The sequence below is a fragment of the Pleurodeles waltl genome, unplaced genomic scaffold (genome assembly GCF_031143425.1).
Source record: "Pleurodeles waltl isolate 20211129_DDA unplaced genomic scaffold, aPleWal1.hap1.20221129 scaffold_119, whole genome shotgun sequence".
NCBI lineage: Eukaryota > Metazoa > Chordata > Amphibia > Caudata > Salamandridae > Pleurodeles > Pleurodeles waltl.
This window is the reverse complement of record NW_027149825.1, coordinates 890,735-915,104: the sequence shown is the minus strand read 5'-3', so window position 1 is coordinate 915,104 and position 24,370 is coordinate 890,735. Positions and strand designations below refer to the sequence as shown.

At 47.7% G+C, this 24,370-nt stretch overlaps 1 protein-coding gene across 3 annotated transcripts in view; it reads left to right on the top strand.

The window, feature by feature from the left end:
* TRIM33 (tripartite motif containing 33) overlaps positions 1-24,370 on the top strand; it is a 502,696-nt gene that overhangs the window by 96,147 nt on the left and 382,179 nt on the right. For all 3 annotated transcript variants that reach the window (XM_069218910.1, XM_069218908.1, XM_069218909.1), the window contains exon 5: positions 4,882-4,998. In XM_069218910.1, coding sequence (XP_069075011.1) covers positions 4,882-4,998 — 117 coding nt within the window. The remainder of the gene's footprint in view (positions 1-4,881; positions 4,999-24,370) is intronic.

The following is a 24,370-nucleotide window of genomic DNA, read 5'->3' as shown; positions in this document are numbered from 1 at the left end:
AGTCAGTTGTGGAACATCTCCAGACGGCGGCAAATCTGTTAACATCCCTGGCATTCTCCAACAATCTATTGAAGTCACACCTAACTCTTTCACAAAAGGTCCCTTTCATCAGAGCCATCCTGGATACGGCTGTATTGTGAGCCTCCCCTCTGCCTCAAGGAGTCCTGGAGAATGTTTCAGCCTTTGACCTTGGTCTCAGTGAGACTGGCTCTCGGGTTTCTTAGGCCCATACATACTGCTAGTGTACCACACCAGATAGCATATGCGGGCTCTGCACTGGGAACTGAAGTTTCAGTGGGCTCCGCCTCAGGGGAAAATGTCAGATTCCATACAGGTGTTGGAGGAGGCTGTAACAAACCTGTAGTTTTGACTTTTGGACAGCATTTAGACTGGTGGAAATCCCCTCTTCCTACTCTACCCTGAACAAATGGTTGTGACAAATGCATAATTGCTGGTTTGGGACCATCATCTGGGAGAGGTGAAGATCAGAGGACTCTGATCTCTTGTTGTGGGTGGTACGCTGGTCTCCAAAGCTTTCCTTCCAGCCAGCAGTGGGGAACATGTGCAGCTCCTCTTAGACAACAGCACCGCCAAGTGATACTGTGACAAACAGGGAAGGATTGGGTCCTGGGTCTTGTACCAGCAAACTCTACATCTCTACAACTGGCTGAGTAGTCTGGGCATCTTTCTGGCCATACATCACCTGGCAGGGTCTTTAAATGCCAGGGCAGATGATCTAAGTCTGTGTTACCTAGCAGTTCATGAATGGTGACTGCATTCAGACGTGGTGCAAGGTGTCTTTCAACAATAGTGCAAACCCTTGCTGCATTTTGTCTCAGAGTAGTTCATTCTTTTCTATACATGGAGTCCGTTTAAGTGATCAAAGTAATTAGCCCACTTCAGTTGCCACATCTCCAGTGCCAAGAACTCTAACTGTACAAACATTTGCACTTTGGCGTTTCCAAAGCAGTTCTCCCTTAAAGATGCCTTTCGACTGCAATGGAGCTTGGGACTCCTGTACGTCTTCATGCCTCAACCTCATCTGTCCAAAGATAAGAAGGTCAGGAATGACTAGGCCCAGCAATCCTGGTGAATCCGGATTAAGCCAGGAGAGTGTGGTATCCAGAACTTCTTCTCATAAGCATCTGTCTACCACAAAAAGGGGGGGGGGGGAGATGGAGCTCATGAAGGATAGTATGGTATGCAGGTTCAGAAGTTTTGAAATGGCTGCCATGTTGGGTGAATAAAGTGTTGTGAAACTATGCACCTCATTACAACCCTGATAGTCTTCACACCTCCAGGACCGAGGTGACCATCTGACCGCCACCAAAGCGGTGGTCCGACAAATTTGGCGCGGTCAGACCACCACTTTATGACCATGGAGTTTGGGCCACAGTCGGACCGCCAGTTTCCCTCCACTGGATGGGAAACTTGCAGTGCTGGCGGTCCAGCCGTGGCCCAGCCGCCACGGTCATAAAGTGGCGGTCTTACACCTGCCAAAGTGGAAGGACTGGTGGTGCTGGCTTGCATGCAGCGCCACCGTGGGGATTACGACCCCCTCTCCGCCAGCTTTTACATGCTTTTACATGTCGGTGTAAAAGCTGTGTGCAGGGGCCCCCATGGACAGCCCTGCTGCGGTTTTCTCTGCAACATTGCTACTGGCTTAATTATGATCTGACGCCAATGTTGTGGGCTGTTCCCCACCGGGCGGAAACACCTTTTCCGCCCGCTGACCCAGCGGGGAATTCTTAATGGGCCTCGCGGGAAGGTGGTCGCACTTGTGGCAACCTAACTATGGGAGTTTGTCGGGCGGCCTTTTCTGCCCACCAAACTTGTCCCCCTATATGTTAACTGTACCATTGTGGAAAGTGTAACGATGGAAGGTACCTTGTAACCCCGTCGTATAGATATAAATCAATTGTCATGTCCGAATTCATCAGTGTTATTGGAGCATAGTGCACAATTGGCGTGTGAGAAACAAGATGCACGTCTGTAAAAATTTAAAATAAAAATATTAATAATAGAGTACAGTGCAGATGCCAGCACTCCCGTCCTACTAACTGGGTAATGTCAACCAATCAGTGTTTCAAGGAGCAATGGCCCAATATGTGGAGGTGTTTGTCAACATGGGATGTCAACAGGATATTACAGGAATGAAATGATCACCTAATGTTCCTTCTAACTTCTATGATAAGTAAGGTACAGGGCATAATTACACCCCTAGTGTTGGTGGAAAGGCAGAACGCTCATTGTTGCTCTGTTCTAAAGAGTGTTGCGTTACTGCATCAGTTGTTGACCTCCAGGACTGTCCACTGGTGACTGATTGGAATTACAGAATTGAGCGCACATTTTGGTGGTTCGGTGTGTGCAGCGGATGTTGCTGCAGTGTTCCATCATCCTTGTCTTAACAGGTCACGTGGTCACCCCCACGTATTGTAGGGCACAGGGGCAGGTAATGAGATGGACACAGTTTTCTGTGTTGCAATTAGTATGACTCTTCTGTGTCCAAGCCAGCCCCTTGCCCAGTTGAAACTCTTTGGCATGTATGGTCAAGTGGCAAACCTCACAGGGACCACATGGGTAATGATGACCCGTGACAGGTGGTAAGTCTTTGAGGGAATTTGGTTTACATGTGAGTTTGGTTTTGGGTCTGGTGTGTACCAGGATATCCTTAAAATTCTGGGTGTGTTTAAAGGTGAAGTGCGTGGTCAATGTAATTTTAGCAGACTCGTTCATCCACCATCCACATCTATGCTGGATGCAGTGTGAAGTTTGTTTTTGTATTCAACCTTTGCAGGCTCAACGCCTTTCTGCGGCTAATAATAAAGGTTATTTGTTGGCGCTTTTTTTTTTTTTTTTTTTTTTTTTACAGTTTGGCTTTTCAGCCATCTCTGTTTAAATCTCCTGTTGTGATGCCGTTTTAAATGTGCTATCCCACATGTGTCAAGCAGACAAAACCTTTTTTGATGCATCAGTGGGACCTGGGTTTAGTACTCATATATCTGATGTATACTCTATTTGAACAAGAACACAGCCATTCTCTAAGGTTAACTCTGAATACAGTTTTTCTCATAGTGATCATGCCAGCGCGTCAGTTAAGTGAGGTAGATGCATTATCTGTCCAGCAACTTTATACTATATCATTATCAGACTTGTGCTGAGGACTAAGGCAACATTTCTCACAAAAAGTTGTGATGCCATTTCATATCGGGCAGTCTCTTAACTTGTCAGCGTTCTTTGTCTCCCCTCATCCATTTGTGGAGGAAGAACTCCATCTTTTGGACCCAAAGAGAGCCCTGAATTGTTATATTGATCATTCTAGGGGCTGTCTGGTTGACAATCTGCTTTTTGTGGGACAGAAAAGGGCAAAGCAGTGCAAAAACTGATCATTTCTATATGGAGTATCCTTTTCTTCAAGATTTGCTATGCACTGCCAAAAGCCTCTGGAAGCTCTATGGCCTCACTACACCAGAGACAAGGCTGCCACCCTGCAGTAGCTCATGGGGCACCTGTCTTGGACATCCGCCATGCTACTACATGGGTGTCAGTTCAGCATTCGCAGATCACTACTTGCTGGACAGCCAGGTCCTGTGGGTAGGACATTTTGTCCATTATGTCATGCAGGACTGTTTGATCTGAGCCATTCTACAGACCTACCATTTGGCAGGGTACTTTGATATCTATTCACATGGTGGGAAATCAACAGTTAAAAGTATTCATCAAAAGAGTAAATTACTTAACCTTGGTACGCTCTTACTGTTGGATAATTTATCTAACTGAAGATTCTTTACAGACCCTCACACCTCCACATTCTATGGAATAGATCAGGGGTCTCCAACCTTTTCCCTAATATGAGATACTTATGTCCATTGAAAGTCATCCTGAGCTGCTACTGTTATTAGTGGTGTAACAGTAAACCACATGACACAAGTTTACCTTATTGGACACCATAAGCAAGATTATCAGCAGTGATCACTTCAGAGAATCAGGCATGGTTCCCATCAGTAATGTAAGAAAGGCTGTCAACATGGGCGATGCATAACGGCTATGGCTGCACCACCTGCAAGGTATTAGTATTAATAAGAAGTTTCACAAAAACTGCGTAATTTTTGCTGAAATATGAGCTGTGAATATAATTTTGGAAATGCAACCCTTTTTTTCCCCAAACGTCAGCAAATTTGTTCTGATAAATACACATTTTCATCTTGAATACACACTTAAAATTTTTGGTACACCTAATTCAGCCTATTAAGTTTCTTATTTTAGTAGACTGTGCTGCACGAAGGAGAGCTGCTTTCAGGTAGCTAAAGAGCTACAAGTAGCTCATGAGCTATACGTTGGTGTAGCTCTTGTCTCCATCAAAAAGGTCCTACTTTGAGATCTGCACTCCGTTGAAAATGATTCACATAAAGCTCTGAGTCTAATGGTGCAAACAGATATCAGAAAGAAACTAGCACCGACATGCAGGGGTGGCGATTATGGATGACTTTCAACATCACTTCAGGGACAGGACAAACCAGACACAGAGCCACAGAACACCACCTAATGACGTGCGCAGGAATCGCTGAGAGATGCATTTCCTGATCTAGTTTGGGACATTCACAAGGAGAATAATTTGCGGTTAAATGCAAGTAAGTAACTTGTTCTTCTTCAAGGTTGTTCTTCATTTCAACTGTTGAAGTAATTTAACTGCTTTCTGTTGTACCAACATCTCTATATTCAACAGGGTAAATGCACATCTGTGTAATAAACCAGAATGTTAACCTTTATTGATATGCCATAACTATGTATAATATAATTGTGTGTGTATGTGTGCACATCTCTCAGAAATAACTGAACAATGATACAATGACTGAATGAATTTTATTTGTGACTTTAAAGGTATCAGTTTTTGGAAGAAGCTTTTCAAAATCAAAAAGGTGCTATTGAAAGTTTGTTAGCCAAACTCCTTGAAAAGAAGAATTATGTACATTTTGCTGCTACTCAGGTTCAAAATAGGTATGTATCTGAGCATATTTGCATTTTCCCAGTGTTTTGATAACATTTGGACAATTGAAAGAGCGTATCCTACAGTACAGTAATTCAGATGTAAAAATGTTTAATCTTTTGTGCGTGTAACAATTTCACAATGGTTAGCCAACTTAAAGAATTTGTAGCATAACAAAAACGCGTCCCTCTGTGCATGACATTTCCAAAACATTTATTTATGCTAAAGTAATAGTTGCATTTGAAAGAACTGAACATAATAGTTTAGCATTGAATTCTGTATTTTGTAAGCTTATTTCAGTTCATTTCTAATACTGGCACTAACATTGTGGCAAAATTCCAGTTGCAAGACTGAAAATTTAGAGTAAGTAGTTTGCCACTAGTGTGGTGATAAGTGCGTAAAAAGAGTAAATCACTTTTTGTTGTTAACACAATGGAGCCCTTAACCCCTCGGGTGCCCTGGATGAGCTGGTCTCGCCCTTGGCGCTCTGGTGCAGAGGACAACACCAGCTCGTCCTGCCATGGGCCCTCAGGGGGAGATACCCCCCTCCCCTGGGCAGGGATGGAAGGGGAATCGCTTCCTCTTCCACCCCTGGCCCCCCCCTCCCACCCCGTCTCCCCTGTGACGGCTAATGACATCAGCTTGCAATTGCATGCTGACCTCATCAGAGGCTGCCCCTGAACTTTCAGCGCGGAACGGCTGAGAAATGCAAAAGCATTTCTCCCCTCATCACGTTGAGGGGGTGAGAAAGCCTACTACAGGCCAGGGAATTAAAAAAAAAAAAAAATTGGGGTAGTGGCTACCAACCAGTATGGGCATGGTTATACCACCACCCCAACTGAAGGGGGTAACAGCCTTTCAGCTCTCCCTGCACAATAAAACATATTATCCCATGGTAAGCAAGAGGACATTTGATTATTTTGGGTTTTGGTTTTACATTCGGGCCATGAGAGCTTGTCTAACTCTCAAAATCGTCCAACTTGGAATGGTGAGGGCTACACTTTTGGACTTTAGGACGCTCCCATGTAGAAAAATCCACAAGACCTAGATACATCTGTAAACTAAACATCTGGGTGAGTCCAGGGTGGTGTGCTTCACCATTTTCTCACCCACTATGCCCTACAAACCTCCAACTGGAAATCACACATTTTTCCCACATATTTGTGATGGAACCTTCTGGAATCTGCCGGAATCCACAAAATTCCTACCACCCAGCATTACCGATAAAAAAAATTCTGCCCCACTTGTCAGACAATTTTTTTTTTTTTCTCAAAACTGCCCATTTGGACCCACATTGGTTCCCCCAAAATGTGGACATATTTTTGGCTCTTCCCTGTCAAGGCCCACCTACACAAGTGAGTTCTCATTTTTACTGAGACTGAGGGGAATGTAGGGTGGTAAGAAATTTGTCCCGCTGCGGTGACCCCACACAGAAATGTGGGAAAAATCAGATTTTTGCAGCTAAATTTGAGGTTTGTTGACGATTCTGGGTAAGAAAACACTGGGGGATACAAACAAGTCACACCTCCCTGGGCTGCCTCGGGTGTCTAGTTTTCAGAAATATTTGGGTTTGGCAGGTTTCCCTATATGGCTGCTGAACCCAGGACCAATAACGCACCCCCCCAATACCCTAACACCCCCCCCACCACCACCAACACCCTCCCCCCGAACTTTATGTCCACATAACGTTTTGAGGCATTTAATTTCCCAGGCACTAGGCCTACCCACACAAGTGAGGTATCATTTTTATCGTGAGACTTGGGGGAACGCTGGGTGGAAGGAAATTTGAGGCTCCTCTCAGATTCCAGACCTTTCTGTCACCGAAATGTGTGGAAAATGTTTTTTTTTTTTTTTTTTTTTACACATTTTGAGGTTTGCAAAGGATTCTGGGTAACAGAACCTGGTGCGAGCCCCACAAGTCACCCCATCCTGAATTCCCCTAGGTGTCTAGTTTTGAAAAAATGCACAAGTTTGGTAGGTTTCCCTAGGTGCTGGCTGAGCTAGAGATCAAAATCCACAGCTAGACACTTTGAAAACAACACATCCGTTTTCAATGTAAAAATGTGATGTGTCCATGGTGCGTTTCCTGGCATGGGGATTAGACCTACCCCAGCAAGTGAGGTACCATTTTTATCGGGAGACTTGGGGGAACACAGAATAGCAAAACAAGTGTTTATTGCCCCTTGTCGTTCTCTACATTTTTTCCTTCCAAATGTAAGACAGTGTTTAAAAAAGACATCTATTTGAGAAATGCATTGTAGCTCACATGCTAGTATGGGCACCACGGAATTCAGAGATGTGCAAATAACCACTGCTTCTCAACACCTTATCTTGTGCCCATTTTGGATTCACAAAGGTTTCCTTGATACCTATTTTTCACTCTTTATATTTCACCAAATGAATTGCTGTACACCAGGTATACAAGGAAAACCCATTGCAAGGTACAGCTCTTTTATTGGCTCTGGGAACCTACGGTTCTTGATGACCCCACAAGCCCAATATATCCTTGCAAACAGAAGAGTCCAGCAGACGGTATGGTATATTACTTTTGAAAATCAGACATCGCAGGAAAAAGTAACAGATTAAAGCGTGGAGAAAAATGGCTTTTTTTTTCACCTCAATTTCAATATTCTTTTTATTTTAGCTGTTATTTTCTGTAGGAAAACTTTGTAGGATCTATGCAAATGACCCCTTGGTGAATTAAGAATTTTGTCTGCTTTTCAGAAATGTTTAGCTTTCCGGGATGCAGCATTGGTTTCACACCCACTTCTGTCACTAACTGGAAGGAGGCTAAAAGCACCAAAATTTGTAAAAATGGGGTGTGTCCCAGTAAAATGCCAAAAATTGTGTTGAAATTGTGAATTTCTGATTTAAGTCTACCTGTTCCTGAAAGCTGGGAAGATGGTGATTTAGCACCGCAAACGCTTTGATGATGCCATTTTCAGGGAAAAAACCACAAGCCTTCTTTGCCATTAAAAAAAAAAAAAAAAAAAAAAAAAAAGTTGCTGTATTTTGGCTAATTTCTTGGTCTCCTCCAGGGGAACCCATAAACTCAGGGTACCTCTAGAATCCCTAGGATGTTGGGGGGAAAAAAGGACACAAATTTGGCGTGGGTAGCTTATGTGGACAAAAAGTTATGAGGGCTTAAGCGTGAACTTCCCCAAATAGCCAAAAAAAAGGCCTGGCACTTGAGGGGGAAAAGGCCTGGCAGCGAAGGGGTTAAGAGAAGATCTTAAAAATAAACAACCTACCCATTGGACTTGAGAATATTTTGGTCATTCCATTTTCTTTCCCTTATGTTTGCTACTGTAATTTGTTTTAGTTATTGCGTGGAGTTAAGTGTGTTGAAAGCAGAGCCGATTTGTAGGAAAGTAGCCTCCTTCTAGCGTGGCTATGCCCACTTTTGGCCAGTTTGTCAGTGTGTTTGACTGTGTTCCCTGGGATCCTGTTAACCAGGACCCTAGTGATAATGCTCTCTCTTATAAATTTGTTTGCTGGTATGTTTTTATTCCCACAATTGGCATAGTGGTCCCCCCCCATGCAAGTGCCTAGTATATGGTACCTAGGTACGGAGGGGATTAGGGTTCCAGGGGATCCCTATGGGCTGCAGCGGTTATTTTGCCACCTATAGGGAGCTCACGCAAAGGGTTTTGCAGGCCTGCCATTGCAGTCTGCGTGAACCGGATGCATGCACCAGTTTTCACTACAGGTCACTTCACCATGTCACTGTAAGTCACCCCTATGGTGGGTCTTCTCAACCTAGAGGGCAGGAACCTGTATGTGAGGGCACCCCTGCACTAGCAGAGGTGCCCCTGTGAACTGCACACCCATTTTACTGGACTTCGTGACTGCGGGGATGCTATTTTATACGTGTACTGGACATAGGTCACTACCTATGTCGAGCTACATAATGGTACCTCTGTACCTGGGCATGTTTGGTAACAAACATGACTGAATAATACCCCCAATACTGTTGCAAGTACTGGAAGTATGATCCTGTGCCCTCTGTGGGCTCCTTACAGGACCCCCAGCATTCCTGCCACCAGTCTTTCTGGGTTTTCCGGGCAGCCCAGCTGCTGCCACCCCTCCAACAGGTTTCTGCCCTGTTGCTGCTTGATCTGATCAAGACCAGGAAGGCAGAGCAAAGGATTACCTTTGGGAGAGGGAGGTAACACCCTCTCCCTTTGGAAATAGGTGTGACTGTCTTGGGAGGGGTAGCCTCCCCTAGCCACTGGTTTTGCTTTGAAGGGATTATTTGCTGCCATCCGTGCATAGAACCAGTTCACACCGGTTCAGGGACCCCCCCAGTCCCTACTCTGGCACAATACTGGACAAAGGAAAGGGGAGTGACCACCCCTCCTACCCATCACCACCCCAGCAGTGGTGCTCAGAACTCCTCCAGATGGTCCCTGGGTTCTGCCATCTTGATTCCAAGGTTGGTAGGGAACTCTGGGAGCATCTGAGTGGCCAGGCAGGTGACGTCAGAGGCACCCTCTGATACGTAGTTACCTGTTTAGGTAACCAAGCCCCCTCTTTGCGCTGTATAGGGACTTCCTCTGGGGTGGGTCCTCAGATTCGGCTTGCAAGACACTAGCAGGACTCATCTGCTCTGCAACCTCCACTTTGACTTCTGGCTACTGGAACTGCATCTGGACCCTCCCAGAACCGACATAGCTGCTAACTTGGAAGAAGACTCTTTTGCAACTTTGGTTCTCTGGCTCCTGCCAGCTTTGCGTCAATAGCCGTGCATCCTCAGAAGACTGCAACTCTTAAGCTTGCACGGCGGCTGTGTTCGCTTTCCACTTTCTTAGTATATGGTTTGGGATCCCACTAGGGTCACTATTGCTTATTGCTATTTGCTCATCCACAGCTACCTCTAGAGAGCTTGACTTCTAGACACTGCCTACACTTCACTAAGAGGGGTTACCTGGACCTGGTATAAGGTGTAAGTACCATAGTGTAGGAAAGTAGCCTCTTTCTAGACTTGTTACCCCCACTTTTGGCCTGTTTGTGAGTATATGTCAGGGTGTTTTCACTGTCTCACTGGAATCCTGCTAGCCAGGACCCAGTGCTCATAGTGAAAACCCTATGTTGTAAGTGTGTTTGTTATGTGTCACTGGGATCCTGCTAGCCAGGACCCCAGTGCTCATAAGTTTGTGGCCTATATGTGTTCCCTGTGTGGTGCCTAACTGTCTCACTGAGGCTCTGCTAACCAGAACCTCAGTGGTTATGCTCTCTCTGCTTTCCAAATTTGTCACTAACAGGCTAGTGACTAAATTTACCAATTCACATTGGCATACTGGTACACCCATATAATTCCCTTGTATATGGTACTGAGGTACCCAGGGTATTGGGGTTCCAGGAGATCCCTATGGGCTGCAGCATTTCTTTTGCCACCCATAGGGAGCTCTGACAATTCTTACACAGGCCTGCCAGTGCAGCCTGCGTGAAATAACGTCCACGTTATTTCACAGCCATTTACCACTGCACATAAGTAACTTATAAGTCACCTATATGTCTAACCTTCACCTGGTGAAGGTTGGGTGTAAAGTTACTTAGTGTGTGGGCACCCTGGCACTAGCCAAGGTGCCCCCCCATCGTTCATGGCAAATTCCCCAGACTTTGTGAGTGCGGGGACACCATTACTCGCGTGCACTATACATAGGTCACTACCTATGTATAGCGTCACAATGGTAACTCCGAACATGGCCATGTAACATGTCTAAGATCATGGAATTGTCACCCCAATACCATTCTGGTGTTGGGGGGGACAATTCCATGATCCCCCGGGTCTCTAGCACAGAACCCGGGTACTGCCAAACTGCCTTTCCGGGGTCTCCGCTGCTGCCAACCCCTCAGACAGGTTTCTTCTCTCCTGGGGTCCAGGCAGCCCTGGCCCAGGAAGGCAGAACAAAGGATTTCCTCTGAGAGAGGGTGTTACACCCACTCCCTTTGGAAATAGGTGTGAAGGGCTGGGGAGGAGTAGCCTCCCCCAGCCTCTGGAAATACTTTGGGCACAGATGGTGCCCATCTCTGCATAAGCCAGTCTAAACCGGTTCAGGGATCCCCAAGCCCTGCTCTGGCGCAAAACTGGACAAAGGAAAGGGGAGTGACCAGAGCTCCTCCAGTGTGTCCCAGACCTCTGCCATCTTGGAAACAGAGGTGTTGGGGGCACACTGGACTGCTCTGAGTGGCCGGTGCCAGCAGGTGACGTCAGAGGCTCCTTCTGATAGGCTCTTACCTCTCTTGGTAGCCAATCTTCTTTCCGTGGTAGCCAAACCTTCTTTTCTGGCTATTTAGGGTCTCTGCTTTGGGGAATTCTTGAGATAACGCATGCAAGAGCTCACCAGAATTCCTCTGCATCTCCCTCTTCACCTTCTATCAAAGGATCGACCGCTGACTGCTCAGGACGCCTGCAAAACCGCAACAAAGTAGCCAAACGACTACCAGCAACATTGTAGCGCCTCATCCTGCCGGCTTTCTCGACTGTTTCCAGGTGGTGCATGCTCTGGGGATAGCCTGCCTTCACCCTGCACCAGAAGCTCCGAAGAAATCTCCAGTGGATCGACGGAATCTTCCCCCTGCTAACGCAGACACCAAAAGACTGCAACACTGGTCCTCTGGGTCCCCTCTCATCCTGACGAGCGTGGTCCCTGGAACTCAGCAACTCTGTCCAAGTGACTCCCACAGTCCAGTGACTCTTCAGTCCAAGTTTGGTGGAGGTAAGTCCTTGCCTCCCCACGCTAGACTGCATTGCTGGGTACCGCGTGATTTGCAGCTGCTCCGGCTCCTGTGCACTCTTCCAGGATTTTCTTCGTGCACAGCCAAGCCTGGGTCCCCAGCACTCCTTCCTGCAGTGCACAACCTTCTGAGTTGTCCTCTGGTGTCGTGGAACTCCCTTTTGTGACTTTGCGTGGACTACGGTTCACTTTCCTTCCAAGTGCCTGTTCAGGTACTTTAGCAGGTGCTGCCTGCTTCTGTGAGGGCTTGCTGAGTTGCTGGGTGCCCCCTCTGTCTCCTCCTCCAAGTGGCGACATCCTGGTCCCTCCTGGGCCACAGCAGCACCCAAAAACCTCTACTGCGACCCTTGCAGCTAGCAAGGCTTGTTTGCGGTCTTTCTGCGTGGGAACACCTCTGCAAGCTTCATCGCGACGTGGGACATCCATCCTCCAAAGGAGAAGTACCTAGTCTTTCTTTCTTGCAGAACTCCAAGCTTCTTCCAACAGGTGGCAGCTTCCTTGCACCCTCAGCTGACATTTCCTGGGCTCCTGCCCACTCTCGACACTGTCTTGGACTTGGTCCCCTTGTCTTACAGGTACTCAGGTCCGGAAATCCACTGTTGTTGCATTGCTGGTGTTTGTTCTTCCTGCAGAATTCCCCTATCACGACTTCTGTGCTCTCTGGGGGTAGTAGGTGCACTTTACACCTACCTTTCAGGGTCTTGGGGTGGGCTATTTTTCTAACCCTCACTGTTTACTTACAGTCCCAGCGACCATCTACAAGCTCACATAGGTTTGGGGTTCATTCGTGGTTCGCATTCCACTTTTGGAGTATATAGTTTGTGTTGCCCCTATACCTATGTGCTCCTATTGCAATCTATTGTAATTCTACACTGTTTGCATTACTTTTCTTGCTATTACTTACCTAATTTTGGTTTGTGTACATACATCTTGTGTATATAACGTCTCCTCATACTGAGCGTACTCACTGAGATACTTTTGGCATATTGTCATAAAAATAAAGTACCTTTATTTTTAGTATATCTGTGTATTGTGTTTTCTTATGATATTGTGCATATGACACCAGTGGTATAGTAGGAGCTTTGCATGTCTCCTACTTCAGCCTAAGCTGCTTTACCATAGCTACCTTCTGTCAGCCTAAGCTGCTAGAAACTCCTCTTCTACACTAATAAGGGAGAACTGGACCTGGCACAAGGTGTAAGTACCTCTGGTACCCACTACAAGCCAGGCCAGCCTCCTACACATAGGTACCCACCACGCACGAGGCCAGCTTCCTACAGGGCTGCATTTTTGTTTAATAGAACTCATTATGTTTAACCGTACTTATTCTAAGGTGGTGGTAGAATGCAGCCTCTCAAAGCAGATTAAGAATTGGCAAAGCCAGTTGGTCTGGCCTGTATGTAATGATAAAACAAGAATCAAACTAGTTGTCTTATGTTTATATTTTGCAAATTACCATTTTTATATTTTTTATTACAACTGGGGCAAGTTAACTAAACTAAGACTACAGGTTCCGGAATTAATCAGTTTGATAAACGAAAGCCAAGTGCAAGAAATTTGTCTCTGTGAGACTGGGTCTTCTGGTAATTCTTAAAAGTACACACCTTACTTCATACTAATGTTTCCACCTTCCTTAAATTTGAAGAGCAGTATATATTTTTTGTCAATATACTCTGCTTCCCTGAAATATAAAATGTGTGTTAACTGAAGCGGCTGCATGATTGTATTGTTTACTAAATGTGCTTTAAATGGCAGCCTTCAGAACGGTAGCAGCCATATTTTTACAGCTACTGGCTGTTGTTACTGAAGTGAGTATTATCAGGCGATTGTGAATATCCCTTTAAGGTAAATATCAAGTTAAGGTTAATTGTATAAAAGTGTACAGCACTCTGTGTGTAGCCTACATTTAAAAGCCTACAGGCTTTAACAAGTGATTTTCACAAAAACTAAGCTAATCCCACTGCCTTCGTCCCAGCATGTCATAATGAGCACATCAGATCTATGACAGGAGACAGAACTTTTTTTTTTTCCAATGGACCAATCATGCCTATAGCTTGTCACTTTATTTAACTCAGGTCTACTGCTCGGAGTTGGAGCCTAAGCTTTCCCACAAGGCAACAGTCAGGCACACAGTGATAAAGTTACAAAGTTATACAGAATTACACTTGGCAAATGTAAGGAAATGCCTCCTTGGTATGATTACCCCCTGACTTTTTGCCTTTGCTGATGCTATGTTTTGAATTGAAAGTGTGCTGAGGCCTGCTAACCAGGCCCCAGCACCAGTGTTCTTTCCCTAACCTGTACTTTTGTTTTACACAATTGGCACACCCTGGCATCCAGGTAAGTCCCTTGTAACTGGTACCCCTGGTACCAAGGGCCCTGATGCCAGGGAAGGTCTCTAAGGGTTGCAGCATATCTTATGCCACCCTGGGGGATCCCTCACTCAGCACAGACACACTGCTTGCCAGCTTGTGTGTGCTGGTGAGGACAAAACAAGTAAGTCGACATGGCACTCCCCTCAGGGTGCCATGCCAACCTCACACTGCCTATGCAGTATAGATAAGTCACCCCTCTAGCAGGCCTTACAGCCCTAAGGCAGGGTGCACTATACCATGGGTGAGGGCACCAGTGCATGAGCACTGTGCCCCTACAGTGTCTAAGCCAAACCTTAGACATTGTAAGTGCAGGGTAGCCATAAGAGTATATGGTCTGGGAGTCTGTCAAACACGAACTCCACAGCACCATAATGGTGTAGGAAGTTGGCTCTGTATGTGCTATTTCAAAGTAAGGAATAGTATGCACAGAGTCCAAGGGTTCCCCTTAGAGGTAAGATAGTGGCAAAAAGAGATAATACTAATGCTCTATTTTGTGGTAGTGTGGTCGAGCAGTAGGCTTATCAAAGGAGTAGTGTTTAGCATTTGTTGTACATACACACAGGCAATAAATGAGGAACACACACTCAGAGACAAATCCAGCCAATAGGTTTTGTTATAGAAAAATATCTTTTCTTAGTTTATTTTAAGAACCACAGGTTCAAATTCTACATGTAATATCTCATTTGAAAGGTATTGCAGGTAAGTACTTTAGGAACTTTGAATGATTACAGTAGCATATATACCTTTCACATAAAACACAAATAGCTGTTTTAAAAGTGGACACAGTGCAATTTTCACAGTTCCTGGGGGAGGTAAAGTATTGTTAGTTTTAGCAGGTAAGTAAACCACCTACGTGGTTGAGATTGGGGTCCAAGGTAGCCCACTGTTGGGGGTTCAGAGCAACCCCAAAGTCACCACACCAGCAGCTCAGGGCCGGTCAGGTGCAGAGTTCAAAGTGGTGCCCAAAACGCATAGGCTTCAATGGAGAGAAGGGGGTGCCCCGGTTCCAGTCTGCCAGCAGGTAAGTACCCGCGTCTTCGGAGGGCAGACCAGGGGGGTTTTGTAGGGCACCGGGGGGAAACAAGTCCACACAAAAAGTACACCCTCAGCAGCTCGGGGGCGGCCGGGTGCAGTGTGCAAACAAGCGTCGGGTTTGCAATGTAAATCAATGGGAGACCAAGGGGTCTCTTCAGCGATGCAGGCAAGGGGGGGGGGGGGGGGCTCCTCGGGGTAGCCAGCACCTGGACAAGGGAGAGGGCCTCCTGGGGGTCACTCCATGCCCTGGAGTTCCGATCCTTCAGGTGCTGGGGGCTGCGGGTGCAGGGTCTTTTCCAGCCGTCGGGAAATTAGAGTTCAGGCAGTCGCGGTCAGGGGGAGCCTCGGGATTCCCTCTGCAGGCGTCGCTGTGGGGGCTCAGGGGGGACAACTTTGGTTACTCGCGGTCTTGGAGTCGCCGGAGGGTCCTCCCTGAGGTGTTGGTTCTCCACCAGTCGAGTCGGGGTCGCTGGGTGCAGTGTTGCAAGTCTCACGCTTCTTGCGGGGAGTTGCAGGGGTCTTTAAATCTGCTCCCTTGAAACAAAGTTGCAGTCTTTTTGGAGCAGGGCCGCTGTCGGGAGTTTCTTGTCTTTCTTGAAGCAGGGCAGTCCTCTGAGGATTCAGAGGTCGCTGGTCCTTTGGAAAGCGTCGCTGGAGCAGGTTTCTTTGGAAGGCAGGAGACAGGCCGGTAGGACTGGGGCCAAAGCAGTTGGTGTCTTCTGTTTTTCTTCTGCAGGGGTTTTTCAGCTCAGCAGTCCTCTTCTTCTTGTAGTTTCAGGAATCTAAATTCTTAGGTTCAGGGAAGCTCTTAAATACTAAATTTAAGGGCGTGTTTAGGTCTGGGGGGTTAGTAGCCAATGGCTACTAGCCCTGAGGGTGGGTACACCCTCTTTGTGCCTCCTCCCAAGGGGAGGGGGTCACATTCCTATCCCTATTGGGGGAATCCTCCATCTGCAAGATGGAGGATTGCTAAAAGTTAGTCACTTCAGCTCAGGACACCTTAGGGGCTGTCCTGACTGGCCAGTGACTCCTCCTTGTTATTCTCATTATCTCCTCCGGCCTTGCCGCCAAAAGTGGGGCCGTGACCGGAGGGGGCGGGCAACTCCACTAGCTGGAGTGCCCTGTGGTGCTGGAACAAAGGGGGTAAGCCTTTGAGGCTCACCGCCAGGTGTTACAGCTCCTGCCTGGGGGAGGTGTTAGCATCTCCACCCAGTGCAGGCTTTGTTACTGGCATCAGAGTGACAAAGGCACTCTCCCCATGGGGCCAGCAACATGTCTCGGTTGTGGCAGGCTGCTGGAACCAGTCAGCCTACACAGATAGTCGGTTAAGGTTTCAGGGGGCACCTCTAAGGTGCCCTCTGGGGTGTATTTCATAATAAAATGTACACTGGCATCAGTGTGCATTTATTGTGCTGAGAAGTTTGATACCAAACTTCCCAGTTTTCAGTGTAGCCATTATGGTGCTGTGGAGTCCGTGTTTGACAGACTCCCAGACCATATACTCTTATGGCTACCCTGCACTTACAATGTCTAAGGTTTGGCTTAGACACTGTAGGGGCACAGTACTCATGTACTGGTGCCCTCACCTATGGTATAGTGCACCCTGCCTTAGGGCTGTAAGGCCTACTATAGGGGTGACTTATCTATACTGCATAGGCAGTGTGAGGTTGGCATGGCACCCTGAGGGGAGTGCCATGCCGACTTACTCGTTTTGTTCTCACCAGCACACACAAGCTGGTAAGCAGTGTGTCTGTGCTGAGTGAGGGGTCCCCAGGGTGGCATAAGATATGCTGCAGCCCTTAGTGCCCTTCCCTGGCATCAGGGCCCTTGGTACCAGGGGGTACCAGTTACAAGGGACTTACCTGGATGCCAGGGTGTGCCAATTGTGGAATCAAAAGTACAGGTTAGGGAAAGAACACTGATGCTGGGGCCTGGTTAGCAGGCCTCAGCACACTTTCAAATCAAAACATAGCATCAGGAAAGGAAAAAAATCAGGGGGTAACTGTAGGAAGTTGGCTCTGTATGTGCTATTTCAAAGTAAGGAATAGCATGCACAGAGTCCAAGGGTTCCCCTTAGAGGTAAAATAGTGGTAAAAAGAGATAATACTAATGCTCTATTTTGTGGTAGTGTGGTCGAGCAGTAGGCTTATCCAAGGAGTAGTGTTAAGCATTTGCTGTACATACACAAGACAATAAATGAGGTACACACACTCAGAGACAAATCCAGCCAATAGGTTTTTATATAGACAAATATCTTTTCTTAGTTTATTTTAAGAACCACAGGTTCAAATTCTACATGTAATATCTCATTCGAAAGGTATTGCAGGTAAGTACTTTAGGAACTTCAAATCATCAAAATTGCATGTATACTTTTCAAGTTATTGACAAATAGCTGTTTTAAAAGTGGACACTTAGTGCAATTTTCACAGTTCCTAGGGGAGGTAAGTATTTGTTAGATTAACCAGGTAAGTAAGACACTTACAGGGCTCAGTTCTTGGTCCAAGGTAGCCCACCGTTGGGGGTTCAGAGCAACCCCAAAGTCACCACACCAGCAGCTCAGGGCCGGTCAGGTGCAGAGTCCAAAGTGGTGCCCAAAACACATAGGCTAGAATGGAGAGAAGGGGGTGCCCCGGTTCCGGTCTGCTTGCAGGTAAGTACCCGCGTCTTCGGAGGGCAGACCAGGGGGGTTTTGTAGGGCACCGGGGGGGACACAAGTCCACACAGAAATTTCACCCTCAGCGGCGCGGGGGCGGCCGGGTGCAGTGTAGAAACAAGCGTCGGGTTCGCAATGTTAGTCTATGAGAGATCTCGGGATCTCTTCCGCGCTGCAGGTAGGCAAGGGGGGGATTCCTCGGGGAAACCTCCACTTGGGCAAGGGAGAGGGACTCCTGGGGGTCACTTCTCCAGTGAAAGTCCGGTCCTTCAGGTCCTGGGGGCTGCGGGTGCAGGGTCTCTCCCAGGTGTCGGGACTTTAGGTTCAAAAGAGTCGCGGTCAGGGGGAAGCCTCGGGATTCCCTCTGCAGGCGGCGCTGTGGGGGCTCAGGGGGGACAGGTTTTGGTACTCACAGTATCAGAGTAGTCCTGGGGTCCCTCCTGAGGTGTTGGATCGCCACCAGTCGAGTCGGGGTCGCCGGGTGCAGTGTTGCAAGTCTCACGCTTCTTGCGGGGAGCTTGCAGGGATCTTTAAAGTTGCTGGAAACAAAGTTGCAGCTTTTCTTGGAGCAGGTCCGCTGTCCTCGGGAGTTTCTTGTCTTTTCGAAGCAGGGGCAGTCCTCAGAGGATGTCGAGGTCGCTGGTCCCTTCGGAAGGCGTCGCTGGAGCAGGATCTTTGGAAGGCAGGAGACAGGCCGGTGAGTTTCTGGAGCCAAGGCAGTTGTCGTCTTCTGGTCTTCCGCTGCAGGGGTTTTCAGCTGGGCAGTCCTTCTTCTTGTTGCAGGAATCTGATTTTCTAGGGTTCAGGGTAGCCCTTAAATACTAAATTTAAGGGCGTGTTTAGGTCTGGGGGGTTAGTAGCCAATGGCTACTAGCCCTGAGGGTGGGTACACCCTCTTTGTGCCTCCTCCCAAGGGGAGGGGGTCACAATCCTAACCCTATTGGGGGAATCCTCCATCTGCAAGATGGAGGATTTCTAAAAGTTAGAGTCACCTCAGCTCAGGACACCTTAGGGGCTGTCCTGACTGGCCAGTGACTCCTCCTTGTTTTTCTCATTATTTTCTCCGGCCTTGCCGCCAAAAGTGGGGCCTGGCCGGAGGGGGCGGGCAACTCCACTAGCTGGAGTGTCCTGCTGGGTTGGCACAAAGGAGGTGAGCCTTTGAGGCTCACCGCCAGGTGTGACAATTCCTGCCTGGGAGAGGTGTTAGCATCTCCACCCAGTGCAGGCTTTGTTACTGGCCTCAGAGTGACAAAGGCACTCTCCCCATGGGGCCAGCAACATGTCTCGGTTTGTGGCAGGCTGCTAAAACTAGTCAGCCTACACAGATAGTCGGTTAAGTTTCAGGGGGCACCTCTAAGGTGCCCTCTGTGGTGTATTTTACAATAAAATGTACACTGGCATCAGAGTGCATTTATTGTGCTGAGAAGTTTGATACCAAACTTCCCAGTTTTCAGTGTAGCCATTATGGTGCTGTGGAGTTCGTGTTTGACAGACTCCCAGACCATATACTCTTATGGCTACCCTGCACTTACAATGTCTAAGGTTTTGTTTAGACACTGTAGGGGTACCATGCTCATGCACTGGTACCCTCACCTATGGTATAGTGCACCCTGCCTTAGGGCTGTAAGGCCTGCTAGAGGGGTGTCTTACCTATACTGCATAGGCAGTGAGAGGCTGGCATGGCACCCTGAGGGGAGTGCCATGTCGACTTACTCGTTTTGTCCTCACTAGCACACACAAGCTGGTAAGCAGTGTGTCTGTGCTGAGTGAGAGGTCTCCAGGGTGGCATAAGACATGCTGCAGCCCTTAGAGACCTTCCTTGGCATCAGGGCCCTTGGTACTAGAAGTACCAGTTACAAGGGACTTATCTGGATGCCAGGGTCTGCCAATTGTGGATACAAAAGTACAGGTTAGGGAAAGAACACTGGTGCTGGGGCCTGGTTAGCAGGCCTCAGCACACTTTCAATTGTAAACATAGCATCAGCAAAGGCAAAAAGTCAGGGGGCAACCATGCCAAGGAGGCATTTCCTTACACAACCCCCCCCCAAACGAAAGAGGATGAGACTAACCTTTCCCAAGAGAGTCTTCATTTTCTAAGTGGAAGAACCTGGAAAGGCCATCTGCATTGGCATGGGCAGTCCCAGGTCTGTGTTCCACTATAAAGTCCATTCCCTGTAGGGAGATGGACCACCTCAACAGTTTAGGATTTTCACCTTTCATTTGCATCAGCCATTTGAGAGGTCTGTGGTCAGTTTGAACTAGGAAGTGAGTCCCAAAGAGGTATGGTCTCAGCTTCTTCAGGGACCAAACCACAGCAAAGGCCTCCCTCTCAATGGCACTCCAACGCTGCTCCCTGGGGAGTAACCTCCTGCTAATGAAAGCAACAGGCTGGTCAAGGCCATCATCATTTGTTTGGGACAAAACTGCCCCTATCCCATGTTCAGAGGCATCAGTCTGCACAATGAACTGCTTAGAATAATCTGGAGCTTTGAGAACTGGTGCTGAGCACATGGCTTGTTTCAGGGTGTCAAAGGCCTGTTGGCAGTCCACAGTCCAGTTCACTTTCTTGGGCATTTTCTTGGAGGTGAGTTCAGTGAGGGCTGTCACAATGGATCCATATCCCTTCACAAACCTCCTGTAGTACCCAGTCAAGCCAAGGAATGCCCTGACTTGAGTCTGGGTTTTTGGAGCTACCCAGTCCAGAATAGTCTGGATCTTGGGTTGGAGTGGCTGAACTTGGCCTCCACCTACAAGGTGTCCCAAGTAAACCACAGTTCCCTGCCCTATCTGGCATTTGGATGCCTTGATAGAGAGGCCTGCAGATTGCAGAGCCTTCAAAACCTTCCTCAGGTGGACCAGGTGATCCTGCCAGGTGGAGCTAAAGACAGCAATATCATCAAGATAAGCTGTGCTAAAGGACTCCAAGCCAGCAAGGACTTGATTCACCAACCTTTGGAAGGTGGCAGGGGCATTCTTTAAACCAAAGGGCATAACAGTAAACTGATAATGCCCATCAGGTGTGGAGAATGCTGTCTTTTCTTTTGCTCCAGGTGCCATTTTTATTTGCCAGTACCCTGCTGTCAAGTCAAAGGTACTTAGAAATTTGGCAGCACCTAATTTATCAATGAGCTCATCAGCTCTTGGAATTGGATGGGCATCTGTCTTGGTGACAGAATTGAGCCCTCTGTAGTCCACACAAAACCTCATCTCTTTCTTTCCATCTTTGGTGTGAGGTTTGGGGACTAAGACCACTGGGCTAGCCCAGGGGCTGTCAGAGCGCTCAATCACTCCCAATTCCAGCATCTTGTGGACTTCCACCTTGATGCTTTCCTTAACATGGTCAGACTGTCTGAAGATTTTGTTCTTGACAGGCATGCTGTCCCCTGTGTCCACATCATGGGTACACAGGTGGGTCTGACCAGGGGTTAGGGAGAAAAGCTCAGGAAACTGTTGTAGGACTCTCCTACAATCAGCCTGCTGTTGGCCAGAGAGGGTGTCTGAGTAGATCACTCCATCTACTGTGCCATCTTTTGGGTCTGATGACAGAAGATCAGGGAGAGGTTCACTCTCTGCCTCCTGATCCTCATCTGTTACCATTAACAGATTCACATCAGCCCTGTCATGGAAGAGCTTAAGGCGGTTCACATGGATCACCCTCTTGGGGCTCCTGCTTGTGCCCAGGTCCACCAGGTAGGTGACCTGACTCTTCCTCTCTAGCACTGGGTAAGGGCCACTCCATTTGTCCTGGAGTGCCCTGGGAGCCACAGGCTCCAGAACCCAGACTTTCTGCCCTGGTTGGAACTCAACCAGTGCAGCCTTTTGGTCATACCAAAACTTCTGGAGCTGTTGGCTGGCCTCAAGGTTTTTGGTTGCCTTTTCCATGTACTCTGCCATTCTAGAGCGAAGGCCAAGTACATAGTCCACTATGTCCTGTTTAGGCTCATGGAGAGGTCTCTCCCAGCCTTCTTTAACAAGGGCAAGTGGTCCCCTTACAGGATGACCAAACAGAAGTTCAAAGGGTGAGAATCCTACTCCCTTCTGTGGTACCTCCCTGTAAGCGAAAAGCAGACATGGCAGGAGGACATCCCATCTCCTTTTGAGTTTTTCTGGGAGCCCCATGATCATGCCTTTTAATGTCTTGTTGAATCTCTCAACTAAGCCATTAGTTTGTGGATGGTAGGGTGTAGTGAATTTATAAGTCACTCCACACTCATTCCACATGTGCTTTAGGTATGCTGACATGAAGTTGGTACCTCTGTCAGACACCACCTCCTTAGGGAAACCCACTCTGGTAAAGATACCAATGAGGGCCTTGGCTACTGCAGGGGCAGTAGTCGACCTAAGGGGAATAGCTTCAGGATACCTGGTAGCATGATCCACTACTACCAGGATATACATATTTCCTGAGGCTGTGGGAGGTTCTAGTGGACCAACTATGTCCACACCCACTCTTTCAAAGGGCACCCCCACCACTGGAAGTGGAATGAGGGGGGCCTTTGGATGCCCACCTGTCTTACCACTGGCTTGACAGGTGGGGCAGGAGAGGCAAAACTCCTTAACCATGTTGGACATATTGGGCCAGTAGAAGTGGTTGACTAACCTCTCCCACGTCTTGGTTTGTCCCAAATGTCCAGCAAGGGGAATGTCATGGGCCAATGTTAGGATGAACTTCCTGAACAGCTGAGGCACTACCACTCTCCTAGTGGCACCAGGTTTGGGGTCTCTGGCCTCAGAGTACAGGAGTCCATCTTCCCAATAGACCCTATGTGTTCCATTTTTCTTGCCCTTGGACTCTTCAGCAGCTTGCTGCCTAAGGCCTTCAAGAGAGGGACAGGTTTCTTGTCCCTTACACAGCTCCTCCCTTGAGGGTCCCCCTGGGCCTAAGAGCTCAACCTGGTAAGGTTCAAGCTCCAAAGGCTCAGTTCCCTCAGAGGGCAGAACTTCTTCCTGAGAAGAGAGGTTCCCTTTCTTTTGCTGTGTTGCAGTTGGTTTCCCAACTGACTTTCCTGTTCTCTTGGTAGGCTGGGCCATTTTTCCAGACTCCAGCTCTACTTTTTCACCCTGTGCCTTGCACTGTGCTCTGGTTTTCACACACACCAGTTCAGGGATACCCAGCATTGCTGCATGGGTTTTTAGTTCTACCTCAGCCCATGCTGAGGACTCCAGGTCATTTCCAAGCAGACAGTCCACTGGGATATTTGAGGAGACCACCACCTGTTTCAGGCCATTGACCCCTCCCCATTCTAAAGTAACCATTGCCATGGGATGTACTTTTCTCTGATTGTCAGCGTTGGTGACTGTGTAAGTTTTTCCAGTCAGGTATTGGCCAGGGGAAACCAGTTTCTCTGTCACCATGGTGACACTGGCACCTGTATCCCTCAGGCCCTCTATTCTAGTCCCATTAATCAAGAGTTGCTGTCTGTATTTTTGCATGTTAGGCGGCCAGACAGCTAGTGTGGCTAAATCCACCCCACCCTCGGAAACTAGAGTAGCTTCAGTGTGGACCCTGATTTGCTCTGGGCACACTGTTGATCCCACTTGGAGACTAGCCATACCAGTGTTACCTGGATGGGAGTTTGGAGTGGAACCTTTCTTGGGACAGGCCTTGTCTCCAGTTTGGTGTCCATGCTGTTTACAGCTATGACACCAGGCCTTTTTGGGATCAAAGTTTTTACCCTTGTACCCATTGTTTTGTGAAGAGGCTCTGGGCCCACCCTCCTGTGCAGGTTTTTGGGGGCCTGTAGAAGACTCTTTACTATTTTTAGTTTTGGTTGTCTCATCACCCTTCTGCTGGGGAGTCTTTGTGACCCCTTTCTTTTGGTCACCCCCTGTTGAAGTCTTGGACACCCTTGTCTTGACCCAATGGTCCGCCTTCTTTCCCAATTCTTGGGGAGAAATTGGTCCTAGGTCTACCAGATGCTGATGCAGTTTATCATTGAAACAATTACTTAACAGGTGTTCTTTCACAAATAAATTATACAGCCCATCATAATTACTTACACCACTGCCTTGAATCCAACCATCTAGTGTTTTCACTGAGTAGTCAACAAAGTCAACCCAGGTCTGGCTCGAGGATTTTTGAGCCCCCCTGAACCTAATCCTGTACTCCTCAGTGGAGAATCCAAAGCCCTCAATCAGGGTACCCTTCATGAGGTCATCGGATTCTGCATCTTGTCCAGAGAGTGTGAGGAGTCTATCCCTACACTTTCCTGTGAACATTTCCCAAAGGAGAGCACCCCAGTGAGATCTGTTCACTTTTCTGGTTACACAAGCCCTCTCAAAAGCTGTGAACCATTTGGTGATGTCATCACCATCTTCATATTTAGTTACAATCCCTTTAGGGATTTTCAACATGTCAGGAGAATCTCTGACCCTATTTATGTTGCTGCCACCATTGATGGGTCCTAGGCCCATCTCTTGTCTTTCCCTCTCTATGGCTAGGATCTGTCTTTCCAAAGCCAATCTTTTGGCCATCCTGGCTAACTGGATGTCCTCTTCACTGGGGCTATCCTCAGTGATTTCAGAGGTGTTGGTCTCTCCTGTGAGGGAACCAGCATCTCTGACTATTATTTTTGGAGTC